The sequence below is a fragment of the Brachypodium distachyon genome, chromosome 4 (genome assembly GCF_000005505.3).
Source record: "Brachypodium distachyon strain Bd21 chromosome 4, Brachypodium_distachyon_v3.0, whole genome shotgun sequence".
Taxonomy (NCBI): Eukaryota; Viridiplantae; Streptophyta; class Magnoliopsida; order Poales; family Poaceae; genus Brachypodium; species Brachypodium distachyon.
In genome coordinates this window covers 43,747,850-43,768,395 of record NC_016134.3, presented here as the reverse complement: position 1 = coordinate 43,768,395, position 20,546 = coordinate 43,747,850, and the positions used below count along the sequence as shown (strand labels likewise).

The 20,546-nt window shown below is 41.9% G+C and overlaps 3 protein-coding genes across 4 annotated transcripts; 1 reads left to right on the top strand and 2 right to left on the bottom strand.

Annotated features, from left to right (window-relative positions):
• Positions 1–179: 179 nt before the first annotated feature.
• LOC100840365 (U-box domain-containing protein 43) lies at positions 180–4,671 on the bottom strand. The gene is made up of 4 exons (XM_003578672.4): positions 4,372–4,671; positions 3,226–3,772; positions 2,832–3,141; positions 180–2,103 (listed from the first exon to the last, which is right to left on the bottom strand). The coding sequence occupies exons 2-4, from the start codon at positions 3,754–3,756 to the stop codon at positions 524–526; spliced, it is 2,421 nt and encodes an 806-aa protein (XP_003578720.1). The 5' UTR covers positions 3,757–3,772; positions 4,372–4,671; the 3' UTR covers positions 180–523.
• A 3,424-nt stretch (positions 4,672–8,095) lies between these two features.
• LOC100833925 (GDSL esterase/lipase EXL3) lies at positions 8,096–11,620 on the top strand. The gene is made up of 3 exons (XM_003576852.4): positions 8,096–8,577; positions 10,447–10,577; positions 10,661–11,620. Exons 1-3 carry the CDS (start codon positions 8,262–8,264, stop codon positions 11,348–11,350), a joined length of 1,137 nt encoding a protein of 378 aa, XP_003576900.1. The 5' UTR covers positions 8,096–8,261; the 3' UTR covers positions 11,351–11,620.
• A 114-nt stretch (positions 11,621–11,734) lies between these two features.
• Positions 11,735–16,827, bottom strand: LOC100840065 (cystinosin homolog). 2 transcript variants are annotated; one of them, XM_003578671.4, is made up of 9 exons: positions 16,397–16,827; positions 14,876–15,008; positions 14,544–14,633; positions 14,322–14,446; positions 14,121–14,163; positions 13,249–13,366; positions 13,109–13,158; positions 12,915–12,987; positions 11,735–12,095 (listed from the first exon to the last, which is right to left on the bottom strand). In XM_003578671.4, exons 1-9 carry the CDS (start codon positions 16,516–16,518, stop codon positions 12,043–12,045), a joined length of 807 nt encoding a protein of 268 aa, XP_003578719.1. In that variant the 5' UTR covers positions 16,519–16,827; the 3' UTR covers positions 11,735–12,042. The 2 variants fall into 2 exon arrangements, with proteins under 2 accessions (XP_003578719.1, XP_010238563.1); XM_010240261.3 differs by lacking the exon at positions 11,735–12,095 and having other exon boundaries at positions 12,596–12,987; positions 16,397–16,820.
• Positions 16,828–20,546: the final 3,719 nt, after the last annotated feature.

Genomic DNA, 20,546 nt, shown 5'->3' with positions numbered 1-20,546 from the left:
AATTCACAACCAGTTATGGTACTATTCAGCAAGCCATCGGGACCTGCTTTCTGATGATATCACAGACGCCAGCCCCTAGCTACTCTCATTGCCTTGTCAAGCAACTCTGTACTGTAACATAACATACAAAATCATAATGCAGCAGCAACCAAACTGGCACTCATCTCGATCAAATGGTATGAAAAGAAACTGCAAAATTTCCTTCATGCAAAGACTTCCCTTCTTTTCTTTCGGGTTTCAACCCAAGATGGGACTTACGTGTAATTATTGTATGAACACAAGAAGAATGTCACGCTATGGGTCTGGCCATCTGAATAATACAATACAACAAGATTACAGCGGGGAAAATATACACCATACTATACAACACAAGCAATACCTTCAATTCCCATTCAATCAACCTGATCATCTTGGGAACTATTTGGAGAGCAGCAGTCAGCGAAACCAACAAGGTTAAGCTGGGAACACGATCCAATTTGACCGGGATTTATCATGCAAATTAGCCTACTTTTGTGAAACATGATCATTGTGTCCCAATCTTGGAAAATATCCCAGAGAAATTGGGCAATTTATCAACGTGCTTTAGTGCTCGCTCCGCGACTTGTCTTGTCCTGAAGTCGCCATGCCTGAAAGCTTCAACTAAGGCTGTACCAACATTTTGGTTTCCTGAGATCTCGCAAGCAATTTCATGAGTCCTCAGGATCCTCTCCACAGCCCAAACCGCTCGCTCCCTTAGTGCCTCAGAACGGTTCTCACATAATACATCAAGAATCGGTTTGACCCCTTCAACATCACACAAGATCATCACACCTTGCTCAATGTCCACTCCATCCTCCAATAATGTGGACAGTGCTGTTAGAGAGGCTTCAACCACTTTCTCATTGTCGTGATCCAAGCAAGCAACCAACTTCTCCACCACCTTTCCTTCCAAGAGACAGAAGCTCTCCCTGGAAGAACATATCCCAACATGAACTCGACATACCCCAGTTGGTACAGACCTCTGACTGATGCATGGAAATATTGAAAAACACAACCCTGGGTTAGGAGGTGGCAGTATCTTTGTTAGATGCTTTGATTGGCGAGACAGATTCCCTAGTGCAGTGGCAGAGACAATCTGGACACTGTCAAGACCCATCTGAAGCAGGTCACTAAATAGTGCAGTGAGATTGTATTCACGAGCAACAGCAATGATATCTGGATCATCATCCAAGACAAATGTGATCCGGGAGATTATCCTAACTAGACCTTCCATGAAAGGGTTGGCGAAACGCCCCCCACGACTCTCCCCTTGTCTGATCATTATCACTTTTGATATGATTGTGGCAAAGGCCCCATCTTGAACAAGACGTCTGGTGAGCACCGAATCCTGCTGAGGAAGATCACCTACGAGGCCAGCAGCCGGTGCTTGCTCTTCAGAAATCCCGTTGTTGTCAGCAATTACCCTAATCAAGCTGCTAAGCTGACTAAAATTTGCACGAAAAGCATCAGCAAGTTCTTGTCCCATATATGGTGATATGTTATTCAAGAGCTTGATGGAAGCCATGCGAACCTCTCTTTGAGGTGCTTCAACAAACTGAATTAAACTGACAGTAGCACCTGAGCTTTTTATGGCATCAACTACGTTTTGGACAGTTTTAGAAGAACTGGTTAGACCAACAAGGACCTGGAGTAACTTGCACTCGATTGCAGGTCCAGTATTGCTGATGAGATGAAGCAGATTGTGAACAATTTCTTCAGATACCAAGGTCTGGCGGTTGTGATCAAGTGTAATGGACTGAAAATTTGCACCGGATGCCACAACATTGGCAAGAATCGTAGCTGATACCTCTTTCAACCTCATTGGAAGCTGATTACTGCCAACTGTAAAGAGGTCTGTTACAAGAGGTGGAAGAATACCTGCTTCAATTAGTATCTTTGCACTGGTATCATAAGATGAAATTTGGTTCAACGCCTTAAGAGCTGCTTCTCTGGCCTCCCTATTCCCACTTTTCATAACATTGACCAGTGCAGAGCCTGCTTTTTGTGCCACAAGGACCTTGATATCATTGCTCAAAACAAGCTCCCCAAGATAGGCAGCCATAGACAGTTGTGTGTCAGGTGAACCTGCAAATGCAGACAAGAAGCAATGAAACTTACGATACGAAAGCAAATAAGAGACCAACTAGATAACACTTCTAGCATTCCAGTAATACCATTTAGAAATCAAATCCAATGCTGTCAATGCATGCACATGCTAGCACACAGCAAGACTAAGGAAAATGCTCTGATAGCAAGGCCGTCCTATATATATCTGAAGTATGAGCTTATTTGGGCATTTGGCACAAAAATGTTAACCAGATCAACATGAATTGATGCTAGAGAACTAAGTATGTGCTTATAGGCAATTCTTATCCATGCACTGAAGTATACCACAATGACAAAGCTACGAGTGATCTGAAAAAATAGCTTTCAAATTGTACATCTTAGGCATGCAGCAACGCTAATTACCCCCAACTTCAACTAATATGAATTCTAAGGTTAGGTGGCTGGTTTCGGCACCATATCCCAATGTGCATAATTTCTCTGTATACACGATAATTTTCTGCTTTATATATTTTATTACAAAGTCTTTTATGCCTATGGTAACAAACAGTGGTGAGCAACGACCATACAATATGGGTGGCGAGACAAAAGAGGAACACAGACTAAAGGAAAACCAAAACACAGCTTAGAAGCAATGTAGTTAGAACATCAGGCGGCGTATATCACAGCCTTTCTGCTGTATATATACTGACAATAGCAACAAACACAATCTCTCTTTTTTCGAGAAAAGGAAAGGATATAAGTGATACCTTCAAGAAGAAGCCTAAGAAGCGGTCGCAATCTACTATTTTCAGCCATCTGTCTAACATTCTTTTCACAGCTCTCTAAATTCACAAGTGTCTTCTCAGCCCTATCAATTGTCAACACGTTTTCTACTTTACTACTTGACAAGCCAACAAGTATAAGTATGGCCCCAGGAACGCTCCCAATTTTTTCTGAAAGAGGCTTATATTCCGAAAGTTCATGTAACAGAGACACAGCCTGTTCTTTCTCTTGGACGTGCCCGTGAGATAAGAACTTCACGATTGTGCGAATGTTGTCCCCAGCAGCAATCTCATCCTGCAAAGAATATTTCAAGATATCAGAAACGCAAGAGTGGTGACAAGTTGAAAAATAAAAGAAACTTGATTGATGAAAGAGCACCTTGTTGTCATTGTTATCTTTTGTAACAAAGCGAAGACTTTCCAGTGCCTTTTGTCGTACTTTTGTACTGCTATTCTTCATCAACTCGGAAATTAAGCTTATCAAGCCAAGCTTCCTCACTACATGTCTGCTGGATCTACTTCTCTGGCATATCTCCGCAACATATTCAAGTGCTTGCAATATCTCACTTTCTGAACTCTCAGAAGTTAAGGATTTACGGGCCACGTCAAGTTTGGCTGCCTCATTTCGATGCATCCATTCATCAATAGTGTTTCTCAGAGCAATGCTTGGATTCAACTCAGTGCTGCTGAGCTCCTTCCTAGTAACAGGACAGACAAGTCTCTCTCCTCTGCTATCAGATTCCTTGAACCACTTCAAAATGGCTTCACGCTCAAATGTAGCACCGCTCTCTATATTGACAGGATCCCGCATGATTCGTTTTGTGAGTGGACACAGGAATGATTCATATATAGGCTCCACGCGCAAGCTGTCAGTAGACGAATCATAATGGCCATCTTGAACTTCTGCCATCACTTTACCTAAAGCACTGCAAACAAGGAGGCGATACATTACAAACAGATAAGATGAAAAGCAGGTTCGTAAAAGAGAATCCGAGAACGCAAATTGAGTGGATTACTACAAATGTGAAAAATGGGACTCAGATCCTTATACTGAAGCTAACGAAAATCAATTAGATGCGATTAATACCATGATACACAAAGAACCTTTCACAGATTTCACCGCAGCATAATACAAGAGAAATGGATTCATACCACCAAAGTGTAGTGACATAAGTTATGAGCTCTGCTCTCCCTTATTTGCAGACATAAAAGGAAAAAAAAAGGATCATGTCCGATGTTATCTGAATGCCATAAATAAATAATCAAAAGTCGCTGCAGATGTACAGAATGTTCATTAGTTTATATGTAAACATCTTGTATGTATATATCTTACTTGGTGTGAATATATTGCACTGAGACTCCCAACTTTTTTTCTCAGATGAGGCTCCCAAGTTCCATAACCCTTTGATGTATACTAAGTAAGCAATCAAACTAACCAATAACTCACCCCGCAAGGCCTGACTATCTAAAAGCTAAATTGGGTTCACCTCCAACATATATCGGGGGCTAGTGAGACGGATTTTACCTCAGCCCGACGAATACCAGGACACCGGAGCGCAGCAAGTAAGTGGCGGCGGCAGACGGGGAAACCTCCTGCAGAAAGTGAGTTACCGGCGGCCACACCGCAGTTCACACGACGGCGGGGGGGGGGGGGGGGTGATTCTGCTACCCAACCATAGCGGCGGGGAGGAGAGGCAGATCCAAAGGGAAAGTAGGCAAGGGGGATCTGCCGGCGGGGGAACGGCGGCGGCGGCGGGCTAGAGCCGGGAAGGGAAGGGACCGGAGATACTTCTCGGCTGCTGCTGCTGCTGCTAGTCTCTGCGTTTGCGAGTGGGTAAGCGAAGCCAGCCAAACCCCACAGGGCGGGCGCGGGACCCGCTTGGCGGAGCGGAAACAACGGAAGCCGCGGACTCTTGCGTATCCGCCGCTCGTTCGGTATCCAACGGCTGCGGTTTCTCCGTACTGGAACGGCAGGATAGCGCAGCGACGTACGGCGGAGGAGGACGGCCGTTTGATGGATCGATTGAACGGGCACGATTAGATTCGCGTCGTCGGGACAATCTTTTGACTCCGGGGTCTATTTGATACGAGTATAAATTGTTTTTTCTTCTTTATAAGAAAAATCAAATTGTCATTTTTTTACTGCTCAAACCGTAGTACGCGGTAAATCGTGGTGACATACGTCATCGGCACGCGGTTGATGACGACGGAAGCTCTCCTGGCTTCCTCGCGAAGTCACGCCTTGACGTGGGCGTTGACTTCAACCTGTGGTGCCAGCAGGCTGCAACTGATATTTTTCTTCACCGCCAGTCACTCCGCGGTAGATTAAAATTTACGAGCACATGGAACAAAGGGTTATATTCATGTTTTAATTTTATTCTTAACGTTCACTAGCTACTATCCTCAATGTTCTATCACCGCTGTTAATATACAATGGAATTTTATTTTGTTAAACACATTAATTAGGGTGTATTTGCAACAACAAAAATGAGTGCAATGCATGTTAAAAAAGAGTGCAATTGTGCACCTGTTTATAGGAAAAATCAACGTGCATCTATTTTTAAAAAAAAATCAATGCGCATCTAATTCTGAATACCTTGAGGCATGCATTGTTGGTGAACCTTAAACTGCAAAACTGTAGCACTAAAATTTCAAGAACCGTTTCAGCTTGGGTTTGATAGTTTTTTTTTATTTTTTAGTGTTTCCAAAAATATATGTAAATGCATAGATGTAGAGAATGATATGAAATTACTATCTCCAATCATTTGTCAAACGATATATCTTTTGCCATGTGCAAAATATATCTTTTTTACCAATCATCGCACATGCAAGATCATCATTTTTTTAATGAATATTCATGTGTTCCCATTCTAGTGCATTTCTATAGTAAACAAAAACAAAAACTTGGGAAGCACAAAACTACCCATTACTGAACTAGTTTTTAGGATGGTTTTATCTTTCAAGGTTGATTTTCATAAATTCTAAAACTCTTCCATAACAGTGGATGGCTACAAACTGGAACTGATAAAAGTTCATCAACCGATATACACTAGTACTTGTTCCGTTCCATAATTCTTATATCAAATTTGTCAAAAATAGATGTATATGTCTAAAAAACGTCTAGGTACATGTAATATTTCAACAAGAATTATATATGAGATGGATTGAGTATATGACTATTTTGTGTTCCCGTCCACAAAAAACACAAGGTAATAAGGATGGTTTTACCGCGGCAATATCTTGCTGCCACTGAGAAACAGGGCGTGTGGTACTGTGGTGCATGACGATGATAGTCTGACACCCGTCGCCTGAGTTGCGCTGAAACACAGCATCCCCCGTGCTATCTCTACACTGTGATCCAGATTTCAGTCCAGAAAGAGAGGGAAAAAAAGGTGGATCCAGACAGCACTAGCAGAGAGTAACACGAGACGAAGTTAATGATTGTCTGGAAAACTACAACGAACATCCGTCCGCCGATAGCAACCTCGACGGCCGATTCGCGGAAGCATCGACAACGCGTACGCTCTAGCTAGCGCATGTCAAGAAAACAAAAAGGGCTGTTTGGAAAATTTCAAGGACAAGAGATTTTTCCCACGACCTGAACTTTCGTCCCTGGAGTAGTACTAGTGCTTGACATATGTTGTTCCAGTAAAAATGTTAAGCCCGTGCCTTCACCATGTCAAGTTTTCCAAAAGTTTCTCATTTTTAGACAATGATACCGAGTACTATTTTTCTGAATCATTTACATATCGATTTAGATGGTTGAGGTGATGAGTTCACAAGCTGATCCAAGCTGGAAATACTCCATTTCGGCGCTACATGAGTCCGCTAGATCGAGTAGATCCAAGTCGGTACGTATTAGTTGCAAACAAAGGACTGCTTCAACAAAATCTACAGAAACTATTGATCCACATGCATGCGCTTCCTGGAAGTCTATGCATAAATATATCGCGGATGCATGTCATTGTCAGGCTATATATAGCTAAATCTTCGGTTTGTTAAAAAAAATGAGTATATATAGCTAGCCCGTTGGAGTAGATTTTTGGCTCTCGGATGCCCGTAGTCTCTTTTTTTACAAGGTCGGACGCCCGTAATCTTGTGCTTAATACTACGAATATATATACATGCATGGCTCTCATGTGCATAAGCTCGATTATATGTCCATATATGCGCGTTCCATGCATATGTGTGATTGCGGTGGCTTGGCTCTGTTTTCTTCCATGTAATCGGTGTTTTATCAAAAATATATAAAGAATAGTGTTTAATCGCTTTTTTTTCTGCTAAAAAAGTTGTTTCCTTGATTGGAACCTCAACTGCACTGCCTAGGACTCCCTCTGATCCATAATACTAATTTTGTGTTAAATCTAAGACACTTATTATCTGAGAAGGTATATCGATCAATGTACGCTAGTTTAGCAAAACAGTGCAGCACCGTACATATGGGGTTGTTTTAAGTCAAATTTTATCAATTTTGGTCGATTTTGTAGGAAAAAACACAAACATATGCAACAGCAAACTAGTATCATTAGGATAAGTATATTTTCATATCGCATTTGTTTGGTATTACCTATAAGATTAGTCAAACTTGACGAAACTTGACTTAGGACAACCATAAATGTAGAAATATTTAGAAACAGGGGAGTAATATCTAAATCTTTTGACTCTTGTTTAATATGGGGAGGCTTATTCTGTAAACATCATGTATACGAGACGGAAATTTATCGATTCAACATTTATATACATATAGTTTTATGATTCCATGATCACGCGCATAGCATAATGCACGGCCATTAATGCCCACAAAATTAGTTGTTCACTTGTTCACATGAGACGTGTCCTAGCTAGCTAGCTTGAGTTTTCGCTGGGGAATGATTCATCGGTCCATGGGAAATTTCTCATTTGTTGTTTACGGTATCTCTCAGAACAGGGGAATCAAAGGCTAGCGGCTGAACGCGAACCCCAACTGCACAATTTACACCAGCTAAGCTACTGGTCAGGACAGGAGTCAGCTGGAGTCAGCCTCTGCCATGCGTGCATGTGCGTGTTAGTCATCCCGAGTCGTTATTTCTTAATTTCTGAACCTATACATTACGCCTGATATGACCATGCAGGGAATCAGCAAATTAAAGCTAGATTGTAGGCACATGCATCAACCGCATTCAACAAGTCCCCATCGTGCATTGCATATGACAGCTTATAGTAATATATAATCATCGAGAATCATCTAAAATAATCATCGAGAACAGAAGCGCGAACATGGATAAGACTTAATGAGACAGTTGCATACGGCCTCATCAACCATCAACTGTATAGCTCCAAAACCTTCAGCAGTTTAGCTCCATATATAGCGAGCAAAAGGACATGGAGCTGCAGCTGCAAGCGAACATATATACACAACCACAGTAGTCCACAGCGATGTCGAGGCCGACATGTAGAACAGTCGTCGTCGTCGTCCGGTGGCGGCTTGCGGCGGTGGCTGTAGTACTGGCGGCCGTGGCAATGGCGGCGCCGGCTCTGGGCGAGACGGCGCCGCAGAAGGAGGGGAAGGAGGAGAAGAAGAAGGCGATGGTGACGGCGGCGATCGTGTTCGGGGACTCCATCATGGACCCCGGCAACAACAACGGCCTCCACACGCTCATCAAGGCCAACCACCCGCCCTACGGCAAGGACTTCGCCGGCCACCAGTCCACAGGACGCTTCTCCAACGGCCTCATTCCCTCCGACTTCATCGGTACGTATACATGTTGATTTTCCTCTGGGATCTTTCGATTTTTGTTTGGGGAACGAAATGGCATCCGAAAGTTTTACGGCACCTTTTAGACTGGGTTAATTTCTTGGGATGGACTAGCTAGAGTCGCCCAGAGTATATATTCCGGCAATGCATGTGACTGACACGCTCTAATTAATACAGACTCGCTGGCTGAGAGAAGATAAGCTATTGTATACTACTCCTCCCGTTGCTAAATAAAATATTTGTCGTGATTTAGTAATATTTAGAAACGGAGAGAGTTTGTGTGAACAGGTCGAGTGTTAATTCTGGTCCATGTGCCATGCATGCGATTCAGGCAGAGGTAGAAAATGGAATTTGTTATTCGAATCGATAATATCCTTTGGTGTCTGAATCAAGACCCATATGACCTCATATATATACGCGTATATACGTACGTCCTCACACGACGCCGATCGAGTACACATTGATTAAACCATGCCATGCATACTAATTGCACATGGCGATCGATCGAACTGGCGCGAGGCATGTTAGATAGATTTAGTGTGCGTTTGTTTGGTATTCTTGGAGCAACTCCAACGGCTAGCTTCTAGCCCATAGAATCCGGAGCTCAAACAAACACCAGATTTTAGCGTGGATCCTAGAAGCAGCTGCATGCATGGAGGGCTTCTAAAATTTGCACTGCCAAGGAGAAGCTGCTATTTCGGTGCTTCCTTTCACGGCTGCAGCTCCAAACGGCATCTTTTACCGAATTACCCTCCCACCAAATCACATAATACATTCAAACAAATTTATATCAAGTTGCAGCCCAAACAAACACAACCTTATACTAGTACCACTACCCATGGTAAATGAACTCAGGTTTACCCTTTTCCGAAAGGTGGAGAGTACTTGTTTTCTCAAAAAAAGAGAGTATATCCTTCTGTTAGCTAGAAGGTCGTGTTTGTCTAAGCTGCTACATCTAGACAGATTCAGCCGGATTCCCTGCTCTTGTTACTATGACAGTGCTGATTTTTTTACTCAGATAATCATCAACGCAAATTTCCGATGAAAATTTCAATGATGATGCCCACATAAGTGCTGTGCTAGCTAGCTGATAATGAGAAAACTATGTACAAGGACCTTGTACACATATACTCCCACTCCACAATGTACAACATTGCAAAGAAAATCTATGTACACAGTACAACCGACGGCCGTGGACCCGTATGACGACGTACATACAAATTAGATATATCACTACAGTTTTGTCGTTGTTTGGAAGTAAATAACGTTGTCGTACGTGTCAGTTAGGAAAGAAAGAGACAGAGTCACAGAGGGAGATGAGTAACTAATCATGCCTATGCATGACAGCATGAGCTATAAGTGGATGGACACAGCAGTTTGCAATAAACCAAGCGTCCGTGGCCAGCCAAGGACCACGACGTAGCCCAGAGGCGTGGTGTTGAACTGCTGATGCTGCAGCCAATTGGTTCCTGGTCGGCCGGGGCCAATGCAAAAGTACTGTTGGTCGATTTCTGCCTGCCAACAGCCGCCTTCTACTGTGCTTGGTCAATCTAGCGGCAGCCGCGTCTCCTTGATTTGATGGCCCAACAACTTGATCCTCTTAATTTATGAGCAGCCATACTGTAGCACACCAGTGCATTTTGAGTCTGCAATCAGCGACATGTCGGCCCATTTTTTCGGATTAATTCATTAATTAGTTCTGCAATCAGAGTAGTACTAGTTGGTCCGTGAATAGATGACGTTTTAGGCTACGCTGGTCTCATTACTTGTTTTGCATTTGAGTTCCGAGTATTATTTCTTTCCAATAATCCAAGGTACTACTACAGTACTAATTAATGGTTTTTTTACTGTCCGGATTAATTCCAGCCCAGGGGCTTAACCTGAAGCAGCTACTTCCTCCGTACCTGGGCGTGGAGCACACCCCGGAGGACCTCCTCACCGGCGTCAGCTTCGCCTCCGGCGCCACCGGATTCGACCCCCTCACCCCTGCCATCGTGGTACTAATCCTTAATTGTATCAACTTCACCTCTAATTAAAACTTAATTACCACACTTAACCTCGGTCGTTGTTCATTTCTCAGAGCGTGATCACCATGGAGCAGCAGCTGGAGTACTTCGACGAGTACCGGCGCAAGCTAGTCTCCATCACCGACGAACAGAAAACCCAACAGATAATCTCCGGAGCCCTCTTCATAGTGTGCGCCGGAACAGACGACCTAGCGAACACATACTTCACAACCCCATTCCGGAGCCTCCAATACGACATTCCCTCCTACGTCACCCTCCTCCTGACCTCCGCCGAGTCCTTCCTCCGCAACGTCAGCGCCAGGGGAGCCCAGCGGATCGGCTTCGTGGGCCTTCCGCCCATCGGCTGCGTCCCGTCCCAGCGCACCCTCGGCGGCGGCCCGGCCCGGAGCTGCGTCCCGGAGCGGAACCAGGCCGCGCGGCTATATAACGCCAGGGCCCAGGAGATGGTGGGCCGGCTCGGGAAGGAGCCCGGGTTCCCCACGCTGGTGTACATCGACATCTATAACATCATTCAGGACCTTGTGGATAATGGGCCGGCCAAGTATGGGTTCACGGAGACCACGCATGGGTGCTGTGGCACCGGGACCGTGGAGGTGACCGCGCTGTGCGATGACAGGTTCGTGAAGGTGTGCGATGATGTTTCGGAGAGGGTGTTCTTTGATAGCTATCATCCTACGCAGAGGGCGTATAAGATCATCGTGGATTATATCTTTGATCACTACATCCAGTTCCTGCATCTCTGAAGCTTGATGATTGTATTAGCTGGCTCAAATAAACATGTATTTGTGCCGGTATATTCGTTTTATATGTCTTGTTCTTTTTGAAATGTTCATTCTTGTTCGTTTAGTTGTTGGAGATATCCATCTTCAGTGTAACTCAAGTCTGTCGGTTCCGAAAACGTTGGAGTATATAAGTTGGGTGATGGTGTTTGGTTCAAAATTGTTACCGGGTGAGCACTCATCCCGGATGATCAACACTATTAAAAGGGGTTCCTGGATGAGCATCAACTTTTATTTTTGGGTGCTGGTCGGTGAATCGTAAGAAACTATACTGCTTCTTTAGTCCGCCCAAACTTTGAGAGTGAACTGCTGATATTAATCAAGAATCAAGAACAATCTTAAGAGCTATTAATTAGTACATGTAATTTTTTTAAGAGCTACATGTAAATATTTTCATTCCTAGAGCATCTGGGTATGCCAGACGCACATTAATTTCCTTTCTAACATTGGTTATAGTTTTTTCAGGGCTTCTAACATTGTTTTTTTTAGGGGGTTCTAACATTGGTTATATGTCACATTCTTTCCGACGTTCCGCAGTTCAGGCCCATTTCCTTTTGTTCTCTGTACATACTTCACACTGGACTCCCCGTTTTGGCCCTCCGTCCTGTCTTCTTTCGTCACACATATGGCCCATCTTCCTCTTCGATCCGAGAGTTTTACGCGTTCGCCTCTTGTTTTGCTTGGATAGGGAGGACAGGATAGTCAACATCTGGTGAAAAAGAGAGTGGATGTAAGACAAAAAGGACTGGCATCCTTCGAATTTCCACTAGTGTTTTAGCATGCGGTAAACATAGAAACTTTAGCGACCAAGTTTCGGGTTGGACATTTCCCACAAGATGAAAATGATCCTATTCTAGTGTTAGCAGTTCACTTTTTTCGTAGTGCTTGCTTAGCCAAGTGATGGCTAGTTGGCTCTTGTCATTGCTTGCATGGAATACGTAAACTCTAGTTGAGTTACAAAACATGCCAAATTATAAGAATATTTCTCCCTTCAAAAGATAACAAATTTCAAAAGAAAGTTGTCACCATGCAGCGAATAGGCTCCCTCAATTTTGCCCATGCAAAGAAAGTTGTACCAAACGAAGAGTATAGTTACGATTATGTTACATCTTGATTTACTACATAAGATCCCAAATTTCAGTAACCTTTTCACCTAGGATCATGAATCTGCCATAAGAAAATATTTGTTTTGTCCGATCTGCAAAAGGATTAAACTACTAGCCAAATCCATGGTAATTCTTCAAAAAATATTTACACAAATATATATGTTATGAACGGAATTAAAGGTGTGCAATATCTAAAATTTTACAGTAATCCGTGAAGAAATATGCACAGCAGGTAGTTCACGTTACAGAAAAGGTATCTTCGCTAGTACTAGCAAAGATAAGAGATATAACATACTATGGGCCTGAATGGATCTAATCAAGGCCACAGCGTGTACTATATTGTACATATCATACATTATCTTCTTCAGGCTTGTCAGAGGGTCTGATAAGAGGAGTTACCCTCTCAGAAATGATGGCCTTACCATTCTCGTCCCGTTTGACAGGGTACAGCACATAGTGTTGAATTATGAATATAACATCGAAGAAAACGACTTCCTACAAAATCAGGGCAGTGAAATTTTAATTAGCATAGGAAATGGTTTACTGTAACAACATGTCTGAAAGCCAGCCAATATGTAACAGAAAATTGTAGTTGAAGACTAGAAATCATGCTCACCAATGAAAGAAGGGTTTTCCCGATATTTCCGTAGAAATTCACTAAAGTGTCTGCAACACAATTTGTTCAGTCAGAAAAATAATCCAAAAAATGAAGTAACATAAACCGTGCGTTGCAATCAAAGGGAAAATGCAGCTTACGTTGATCAATAGATTGCACACCCATCTGACCAAAGTTCAGCACCCCTCCTGTAAGATCAAGTATAATATTGCCAATACTCCAACCAATTGTACTCTTGCGCTTGAAGTTCATGACAGCCTAAGGTAAAGAAACATAATGGTTACAGCTTAGAAAGGAATGACATAGAAGAGCACAACCTACATGAATGTACTGACTATATTAGCATACCCCAATAATATCAAAGTGATATTAAATTAGTTTAACTTTATAGAATGATAGAACTAACTTTATTTATTTCTTCAAATCTAAAAGATAAAATACATCGGGCCTTTTTCAGTAGCATGGTGGGTAAGGGTCAGATGACCGATGTTAATCCATAGGAGGTGTGCCCCAGGAGTGAGGGACTGGATACGGTACCGAGGGTGGGTGGGAGATAAGATAGGAAAACAAGGGTTAGATCGTTACTAGTTTACTCTCATTCATTGGATAATCCCTATGGGGCCATGGTTCCTTTTAAAGGGAAGACTTGACTTGATACCTAAATTAGAATCCTGACTTCCTAACAAACCATATTTATCTTCATAACTACACTGCTCTCTTTCCTAACTAAACAGATATACTCAGAAACTATATATACTATAACATAGCATACTTATCTCATGGGCTAAGGGCTGAGATCTAGGCTTTTGACATCTAGATCAATGGCAACATGTTCAGTTAACCTTATTCTATGAGCTGCTGATTAACAGTGGACACATCATATTAAACTTCAGTTTTAATTGACCCTGTATTATGTACTACATCTAGGATATCATGAGTTCACTATCCATATCGACAGACAATCAATTGGCTGTATTGCATAACATAAGTAATGATAAGAAAGAAGCACAACCTGAGGGATGTACTTGATTGCTGTCATTGTAACCTGTATTGAACTGAATCATAGAAAAAAAAAGGGGGAAATCAGTCCTACTTTCTCCAAGAGGCACAAGATATGATGATTAACATTTAGCTAGCATAACTGGCAATAATTAACTCCGTCATGAGTCAAAACTAAAAAGATTTGCAGAGAGTGAAGCTAGAAAGTACGTACCTAAACACATCAATAAGCCAAAGCCAGTTACTTTTTGGCCAAGCTATAATGAGGCAAATAATAGCAGCTGTCCAGACAATAGCAGTGATTGATATGCACACTTTGGACACTTTCTGGTTTCCACGCTGTATGTTTCCAGTTCAAATATTCAAAGCAAAGTGTGAAACCATGATATAAATACAAAAGATATATCTGCAGTCCCCATAGGACAAGTTAACTAACCTCATAGATGAATACTTGAGAAAGGGTAAATGCTGTCAAGGCAACAGCATGTAGAGAAAAGGCAACATCATTGGCAGCAACAGGAATCATCTGCATCAAACAACAAATTGAGTTAATATTAGGCCTAGCCTGGGCAATATAGTTTTGATACTCCATATGTTATTTTTACTTGTCGTTTCAGACATCAACAGTCTCCAATATACATCTTTGACCATTAATTTTTGTAGTTACAATTTTTTAAACATTATTTTTTGAGATTGCAAACAAACTGATCAAGATCTTCAGGCATCAGGTAACAAATATAAACGTCCATAATGTCCCAAACAATTTACCTCATTAACACCATACTTGTCATGGTACTGTCTCTGGATTACGGGGCTGAAGAATAGAGCAGCATTGTATATGAGGTAGGAAGAGTGCTTTGTCAAGTTCAACACCACAAAATCAAAGTTCAGGCCCACGACACTGCAACGGATGAACACAGTTAAAACACAGAACAAGGAACTTAAATGATAGAGTACATGTTTGGACACTGATAGGGCTGAGCATTCTAACAAAAAATATAACAGACATAAATTTTTAACAGAATTAGATATTTAGATTCTTAAAAAGAATAATGGTACTCCCTCCGTCTCATATTAAGTGACTCAAATTTGCCCACATATGGATGCCTATATATACCCAAAAGGCGTCTAGATACATGTAATATTTCGGCACTTAATATGGGGCGGAGGGAGTATGAATTTGCATGTTTCAGGCAAATACTGAACTGATCGTATTCAAGCGTGGAAAAATACCCGGAAAAATATCCATGTATCTATCTTCCAAACACAGAGCAAGCTGATTCAAAATAAACTGCAACAAATTGTCATCTTGTAGAGCAAAGATACACTGACCAATAGTATCCAACATTACAATTCAAGCACTACCAAACTCTACATCGAACTAAATTACAAAAAACGGAAATAATCAACGTCCAACCATCTTTAACAACAACTAAAGGGTGCATCATGGGTTCAAAGATTACAAGAATTCAGTAACAAAAAAACATTTCATTTCAACAAGTGTACCAACTTCGACCTATGTTTCTGAAGGACAAACCATGAGGAACTGCAGGGTGTGCTTCTACATAACTAAAAAGTAAGATCATTTATGAGTAATGCATTTAGAGGAACTCTAGCTGGATGGGAGTTTCAGACACAAGTAGCTATTACCATTTACCAGTCATGATTTTGATGTAACTGTAACAGCAAGAATCGTTTACTAATCGTTCCCACAATCATGATGGACAACAGAGCATACATGGTTTTTAAGCACGAGGTGCAGCCACGGTGCTTATACACAGACGTGTCCTACTATATGCCAAAGGTTCATTCATTCCACTCCCTACCTTTTTTGTTTCCTTCCTATAATTTGCTACTCCATCTGTCCCATATTAAGTGTCGCAACTCTGTCTAGATGCGCATGTACCTACACACTAAAACGCGTATAGATACATGAGTACATGTCACCTCCTGTAACCGGGACAATATCTTGTCACAGGAGCAAAGGAATCGAGACAGTTCAGAGAATTTCACACAGCCGAATACAGGGTTCAGCATCAGCTCAGTGAGAACTGCATTTTCTAAACATTTGATACTTTTTTTTTCCAACATTTCCATCGTACAGTACCGGACAAATCCGCAGGTCCGAGTCCGTCAGTGAAGAGGACAAAATTCCCCCAAATCACATATAGTGCTTGACAAACGAATCACAGATGCAAGATGCACAGACTGATCGACCAACAGCTACTCGGATAGAACAACCATGTCAACGGCATAAGAAGAGAAGAGGGAGGGAGAGAGAAGGAACACCTCTTGCGCTTGTAGTTGAGGATGACCTGCGGGTAGAAGCTGATGGACCAGGCGAAGAAGGCGATCCACCCGAGCACCTGGTAGAACACCTCCAACCCCACCGAGTTCCACGACGACGACATCGACTCTCCTTCCTATCGCTCCCCCCTTCCTCTTCCTCCTCCTTCTATTGTCTTAGTTTGACCTTGTGATCTCGATATCGATATCGAGTTTTTTCCGAATTTCCCCGCCGGCTCACCCGGATTTTATAGTGCGGGGAAGGAGATTCCACGAATCCGGAGGAAATGGAATCATTAATATCTTCCCCTCACAGCGTCGCCGTCACCAGCTCGTTGCCTGCCCGGGCTTGGTGGGAGAGAAAAATGGATGGCGTTCAAGACGGCCACTGGAGTTTCCGGTTATTCGCTGTTCGGCCCGTGGAAATATGGGTCGGGTTCCATGCTTTCGGGGGTCTGGTTCGATGTTTTCTTGTAACGGATCTGGACGAGTTCCCGGCGATATGCAGACTTTTCGGCCGCAGAGGTGGAGAAACGGGCGGATGCGGCTGGACTTGCCGGTCCTGCATTGTATTGCTGCATTTATTACCGGCGGAGCGGGATATCAATCAGCCGGATGTATGCTTGAAAAAATAAACATCTTTATTTTAGAAGGAAGATTGCTTCCGCAGTCCCATATTAAATATTAAATGACTTAGGTCTAATATGTAACTTCCTATTACATGTATCTAAACGTTTTTTAGTTATAGATACATTCATATTTAAACAAATTTGAGTCACTTAATATGGGACGGGAAGTATATACTTTATCATTTTCATATTAAGTGATTTAAATTTGACTGCACGATCACTTACTCTCTCTCTTTGGCGCCTTCGGAAGCTTCGGAACGGTTGCATCTTTGAAGGCACTAGGCCGGCGATGTCTCGGCTTGTCGAGGACATCCTTGTGGAGGCTGATCTGTGGCGTGCCGCTGGTGCACGCGCACTAAATCACCTCCCCCTCCATGCCCGTCCTCCGGACTTAGGCCCTCCCCCCTCCCTGTACAGTGGCTTTGCCTTCTTTTTTTTTCCGTTCTCTCTTTTTCTTGTTTTGAGCCCGATGGGTCTCACCTTTTGTTGCTTTCGTTTGTATTCGTGCTTCTTGCGGTTCCTTCTTAATGAAAATGACACGCCGCTCGGCGTGTTCGAGAAAAAAAAAGTGACCTAAATTTGACTAAATACGGACGTATCTATATACTAAAATAGATCTAGATACATGTAATATTTCGGCACTTAATAATTTGGAATGGATGGAATATTAAAATAATTCTAGATACATGTAATATTTCGAGACGAATTGAGTATTTTTTAAGATATCCTCCCAAGAAGCTCATATTGTCTGACCACATGCCAGCGATGCAAAGTCACACGACACAAAAGTCTGAAAATGCCAGTGATGCAAAGTCACACGACACAAAAGTCTGAAAATCTCTCATGACATCCCCTAAGAGGGCCTCCCAACGCAACAAACGTCACGCGCTGGGTGAGCACATTCATTGTAGGAGCCTCCCATGTGACACGTGTGCCTCACAAAGTGGTCATTTTTCTAAATTGAATTTGAAATTGCAGCATAACATTTGATCCAACCGTTTCAATTATGTTGCGTTTTTTACTGTTATATTTCTCGCGATGGGATTTTCAAAACTGGATCCAATACTGACATGTCGCATTGAAATTTCATCGATCTCATCTTTTGTACTCCCTCCGTTCCATATTAAGTGATTTTCTATTACATGTATCTAGATATTTTTTAAACATAGATACGTCCATATTTGGACAAATTCGAGTCACTTAATATGCGACGGAGGAAGTACTATCTTATTTTTAATGTTTCTTAAATTTTTTTTTGTATGGTAGTACTTCCTCCATCCACAAATAAGTGTACTACTTCCTTCTTCCCATATTAAGTGAATCAAATTTATCTAAATATGGATGTGTCTATATTAAAATAAGTTTAGATACATGTGATCTTACGACACTTGATATGGGACAGAGAAAGTAACATTTGTTCTAAGTTAAACATATCAAAGTTTGACCGACCGACTTTACTAGAAAACGTAGCCCCATTTATGCCACTAAATTGGTATCATTAGATCCGTTTTTAAATGCAGTTTCATAATATGTCGATCTGATGTCATATGTGTTGTCACATTTCTCAACAAAGTTGATCAAATCAACTCCCTCCGTCCGAAAATAAGTGATATGGATTTGTATAGATTAAATCCCCGTCACTTATTTCGGGACAGAGGGAGCAATAAAATTTAATTTAGGACAAAATCTAAAAATACACTTATTTATGAACGGAAGGAGTACCAAACAAATTAAAACACAAAGATTTTTTTAGATAATGATAGAAGCTACAAGATCCAACATATGTTGCAGACCGTGAAAATGTTTATTCGATGCGCAGCTGGTTTCAGCGCCGCTGCCGGAAACCATGATGCAGAGACGTACAAACTTTTACTCCTACAAGAAAAATACAACCAAAACTACGGTACACCCCTGGTTCTCCAAAACTCCTGAGTCCTGACGTCGAAAAGGACCGTGGAAGAGCATGACGTTGACGCTGACGTCGTGCGCCACTTCGAGGGACCCTGATCCTGACCGTCTCCTCTGCGCGACATCTACGTCAAACGACTCCACCATGCAACGTTTTGTGCATTGTGACGGCCAGAAGAAAAAGAGTTGATACTGTATGACGTGTATCGTGACAAAACAATCCGATCGACTCTTGCTCGCCTTCACCGTGCTGTATAGCACATGGACAAGAACAAGAAGAAACTCCAATTAAGACCAACTACCAAAACGGCAACACCTGAGAAGTTAAAATGCTGGTTATACGTGGTGATGGTACAGAAAAGGGATGTCCGGGTATTGCGTTGCCAAATGTAACTCCATACCCTGTCTTCGGGCTTTTCATTTACTCTATTTACTTCTGTTCGCAATGCTGTCGATCTAGGGATCAAACCTATCGTGCATTGCTATTACTATAGTACAAGTTAAATGCTGATTTTGTCAGGTTTTATGGACACGGCTAATTAAAACTAAACTCAACTGGAGTAACGTTTTTTCTTGGACTTTGCTAATGCGCGATCGTACGCGCATTGGTCATGATGCGCGTACAGGCAGAAGACCACGGAGAGCAGACAAGACGGCAACATGTTGCATGCATGCATTATTAATGCATTTGTAAAATCTGAGACTTTAAAAAGTTATAGGTCTCAAACTGTGTACTCGATTTACGATCCGTTTTCACGGTTAGCTTTGTCTCGACGAGATCTTCAAAACTAACTCTCATATTGATATGTTTCGATCAAAAATATCCGTCGTAAAAGTTACCATCCAATCACATATGAAGTTACCATGCTTGTTAGCAACAAGTTACCATCTCACAAAATAGGTGGTTACTTATGTGATAAACTTATCAGCAATAAGAAGTTACCATCCTTGTTACGAATAAGTTACCACATGCGTGCAAAATAAGGTGGTTACTTATGCGTTAAACTTACCACCCAATATATAAACATATGAAGTTACCATCTGTGATAATAAGAAGTTAACACATGACAAATTCATATTATAATGGTTACTTATGCATTTAAGTTAACACCCCACAATATATGAATTTGCCACCATGTCAGTAAGAAGTAACCACACGAAAATTTCATACAAAAAAAGGATGATTACTTATGCATTAAAATTACCGTCCAACAATTTATGAAGTTGCCACTCCGTTACTACCAAGTTAACACATGGTAACTTCTTTCAAGGTATGATGGTAACTTGTGCATTATTACTTGGTAACAAGAAAAGGTCAAAAAAATCCGTCGAAAAATATTCAAGTGAGATCTAGTTTTGAAGCTCTCGTTGACACGAACCTAACAGTAAAAACGGATTGTGAATCGGACAAACGGTTGAAGCTATAAAGTAATTTAAGTTTTAAATTAGTTAGTACAAAATGAATGCAGCAATGCAGCCAAGCCAAAATGCATGCATGCAACCATGACTAATTAGCTCTCACATGTTTATACCAGCAAGGTTCAGCGCGAAAAGACATACATGACTCAATTGAAGGCTGCAAACTGCTTGACCAATAAAAAAGGTACGCGCATAAA

What these genes read in the sequence shown, in the direction of transcription:
- LOC100840365 (XM_003578672.4), bottom strand. Translation starts at nt 3,756, where the DNA reads ATGGCAGAAGTTCAAGATGGCCATTATGATTCGTCTACTGACAGCTTG. An exon ending in AAGATAACAATGACAACAAG is followed by an intron (nt 3,142 to 3,225) that starts GTGCTCTTTCAT and finishes TATTCTTTGCAG; the next exon opens with GATGAGATTGCTGCTGGGGA. An exon ending in TCTTAGGCTTCTTCTTGAAG is followed by an intron (nt 2,104 to 2,831) that starts GTATCACTTATA and finishes CTGCATTTGCAG; the next exon opens with GTTCACCTGACACACAACTG.
- LOC100833925 (XM_003576852.4), top strand. Translation starts at nt 8,262, where the DNA reads ATGTCGAGGCCGACATGTAGAACAGTCGTCGTCGTCGTCCGGTGGCGG. An exon ending in CATTCCCTCCGACTTCATCG is followed by an intron (nt 8,578 to 10,446) that starts GTACGTATACAT and finishes GATTAATTCCAG; the next exon opens with CCCAGGGGCTTAACCTGAAG. An exon ending in CCCTCACCCCTGCCATCGTG is followed by an intron (nt 10,578 to 10,660) that starts GTACTAATCCTT and finishes TTCATTTCTCAG; the next exon opens with AGCGTGATCACCATGGAGCA.
- LOC100840065 (XM_010240261.3), bottom strand. Translation starts at nt 16,518, where the DNA reads ATGTCGTCGTCGTGGAACTCGGTGGGGTTGGAGGTGTTCTACCAGGTG. An exon ending in CTCAACTACAAGCGCAAGAG is followed by an intron (nt 15,009 to 16,396) that starts GTGTTCCTTCTC and finishes CATCCGTTGCAG; the next exon opens with TGTCGTGGGCCTGAACTTTG. An exon ending in CAATCAAGTACATCCCTCAG is followed by an intron (nt 13,367 to 14,120) that starts GTTGTGCTTCTT and finishes TCTTTACCTTAG; the next exon opens with GCTGTCATGAACTTCAAGCG.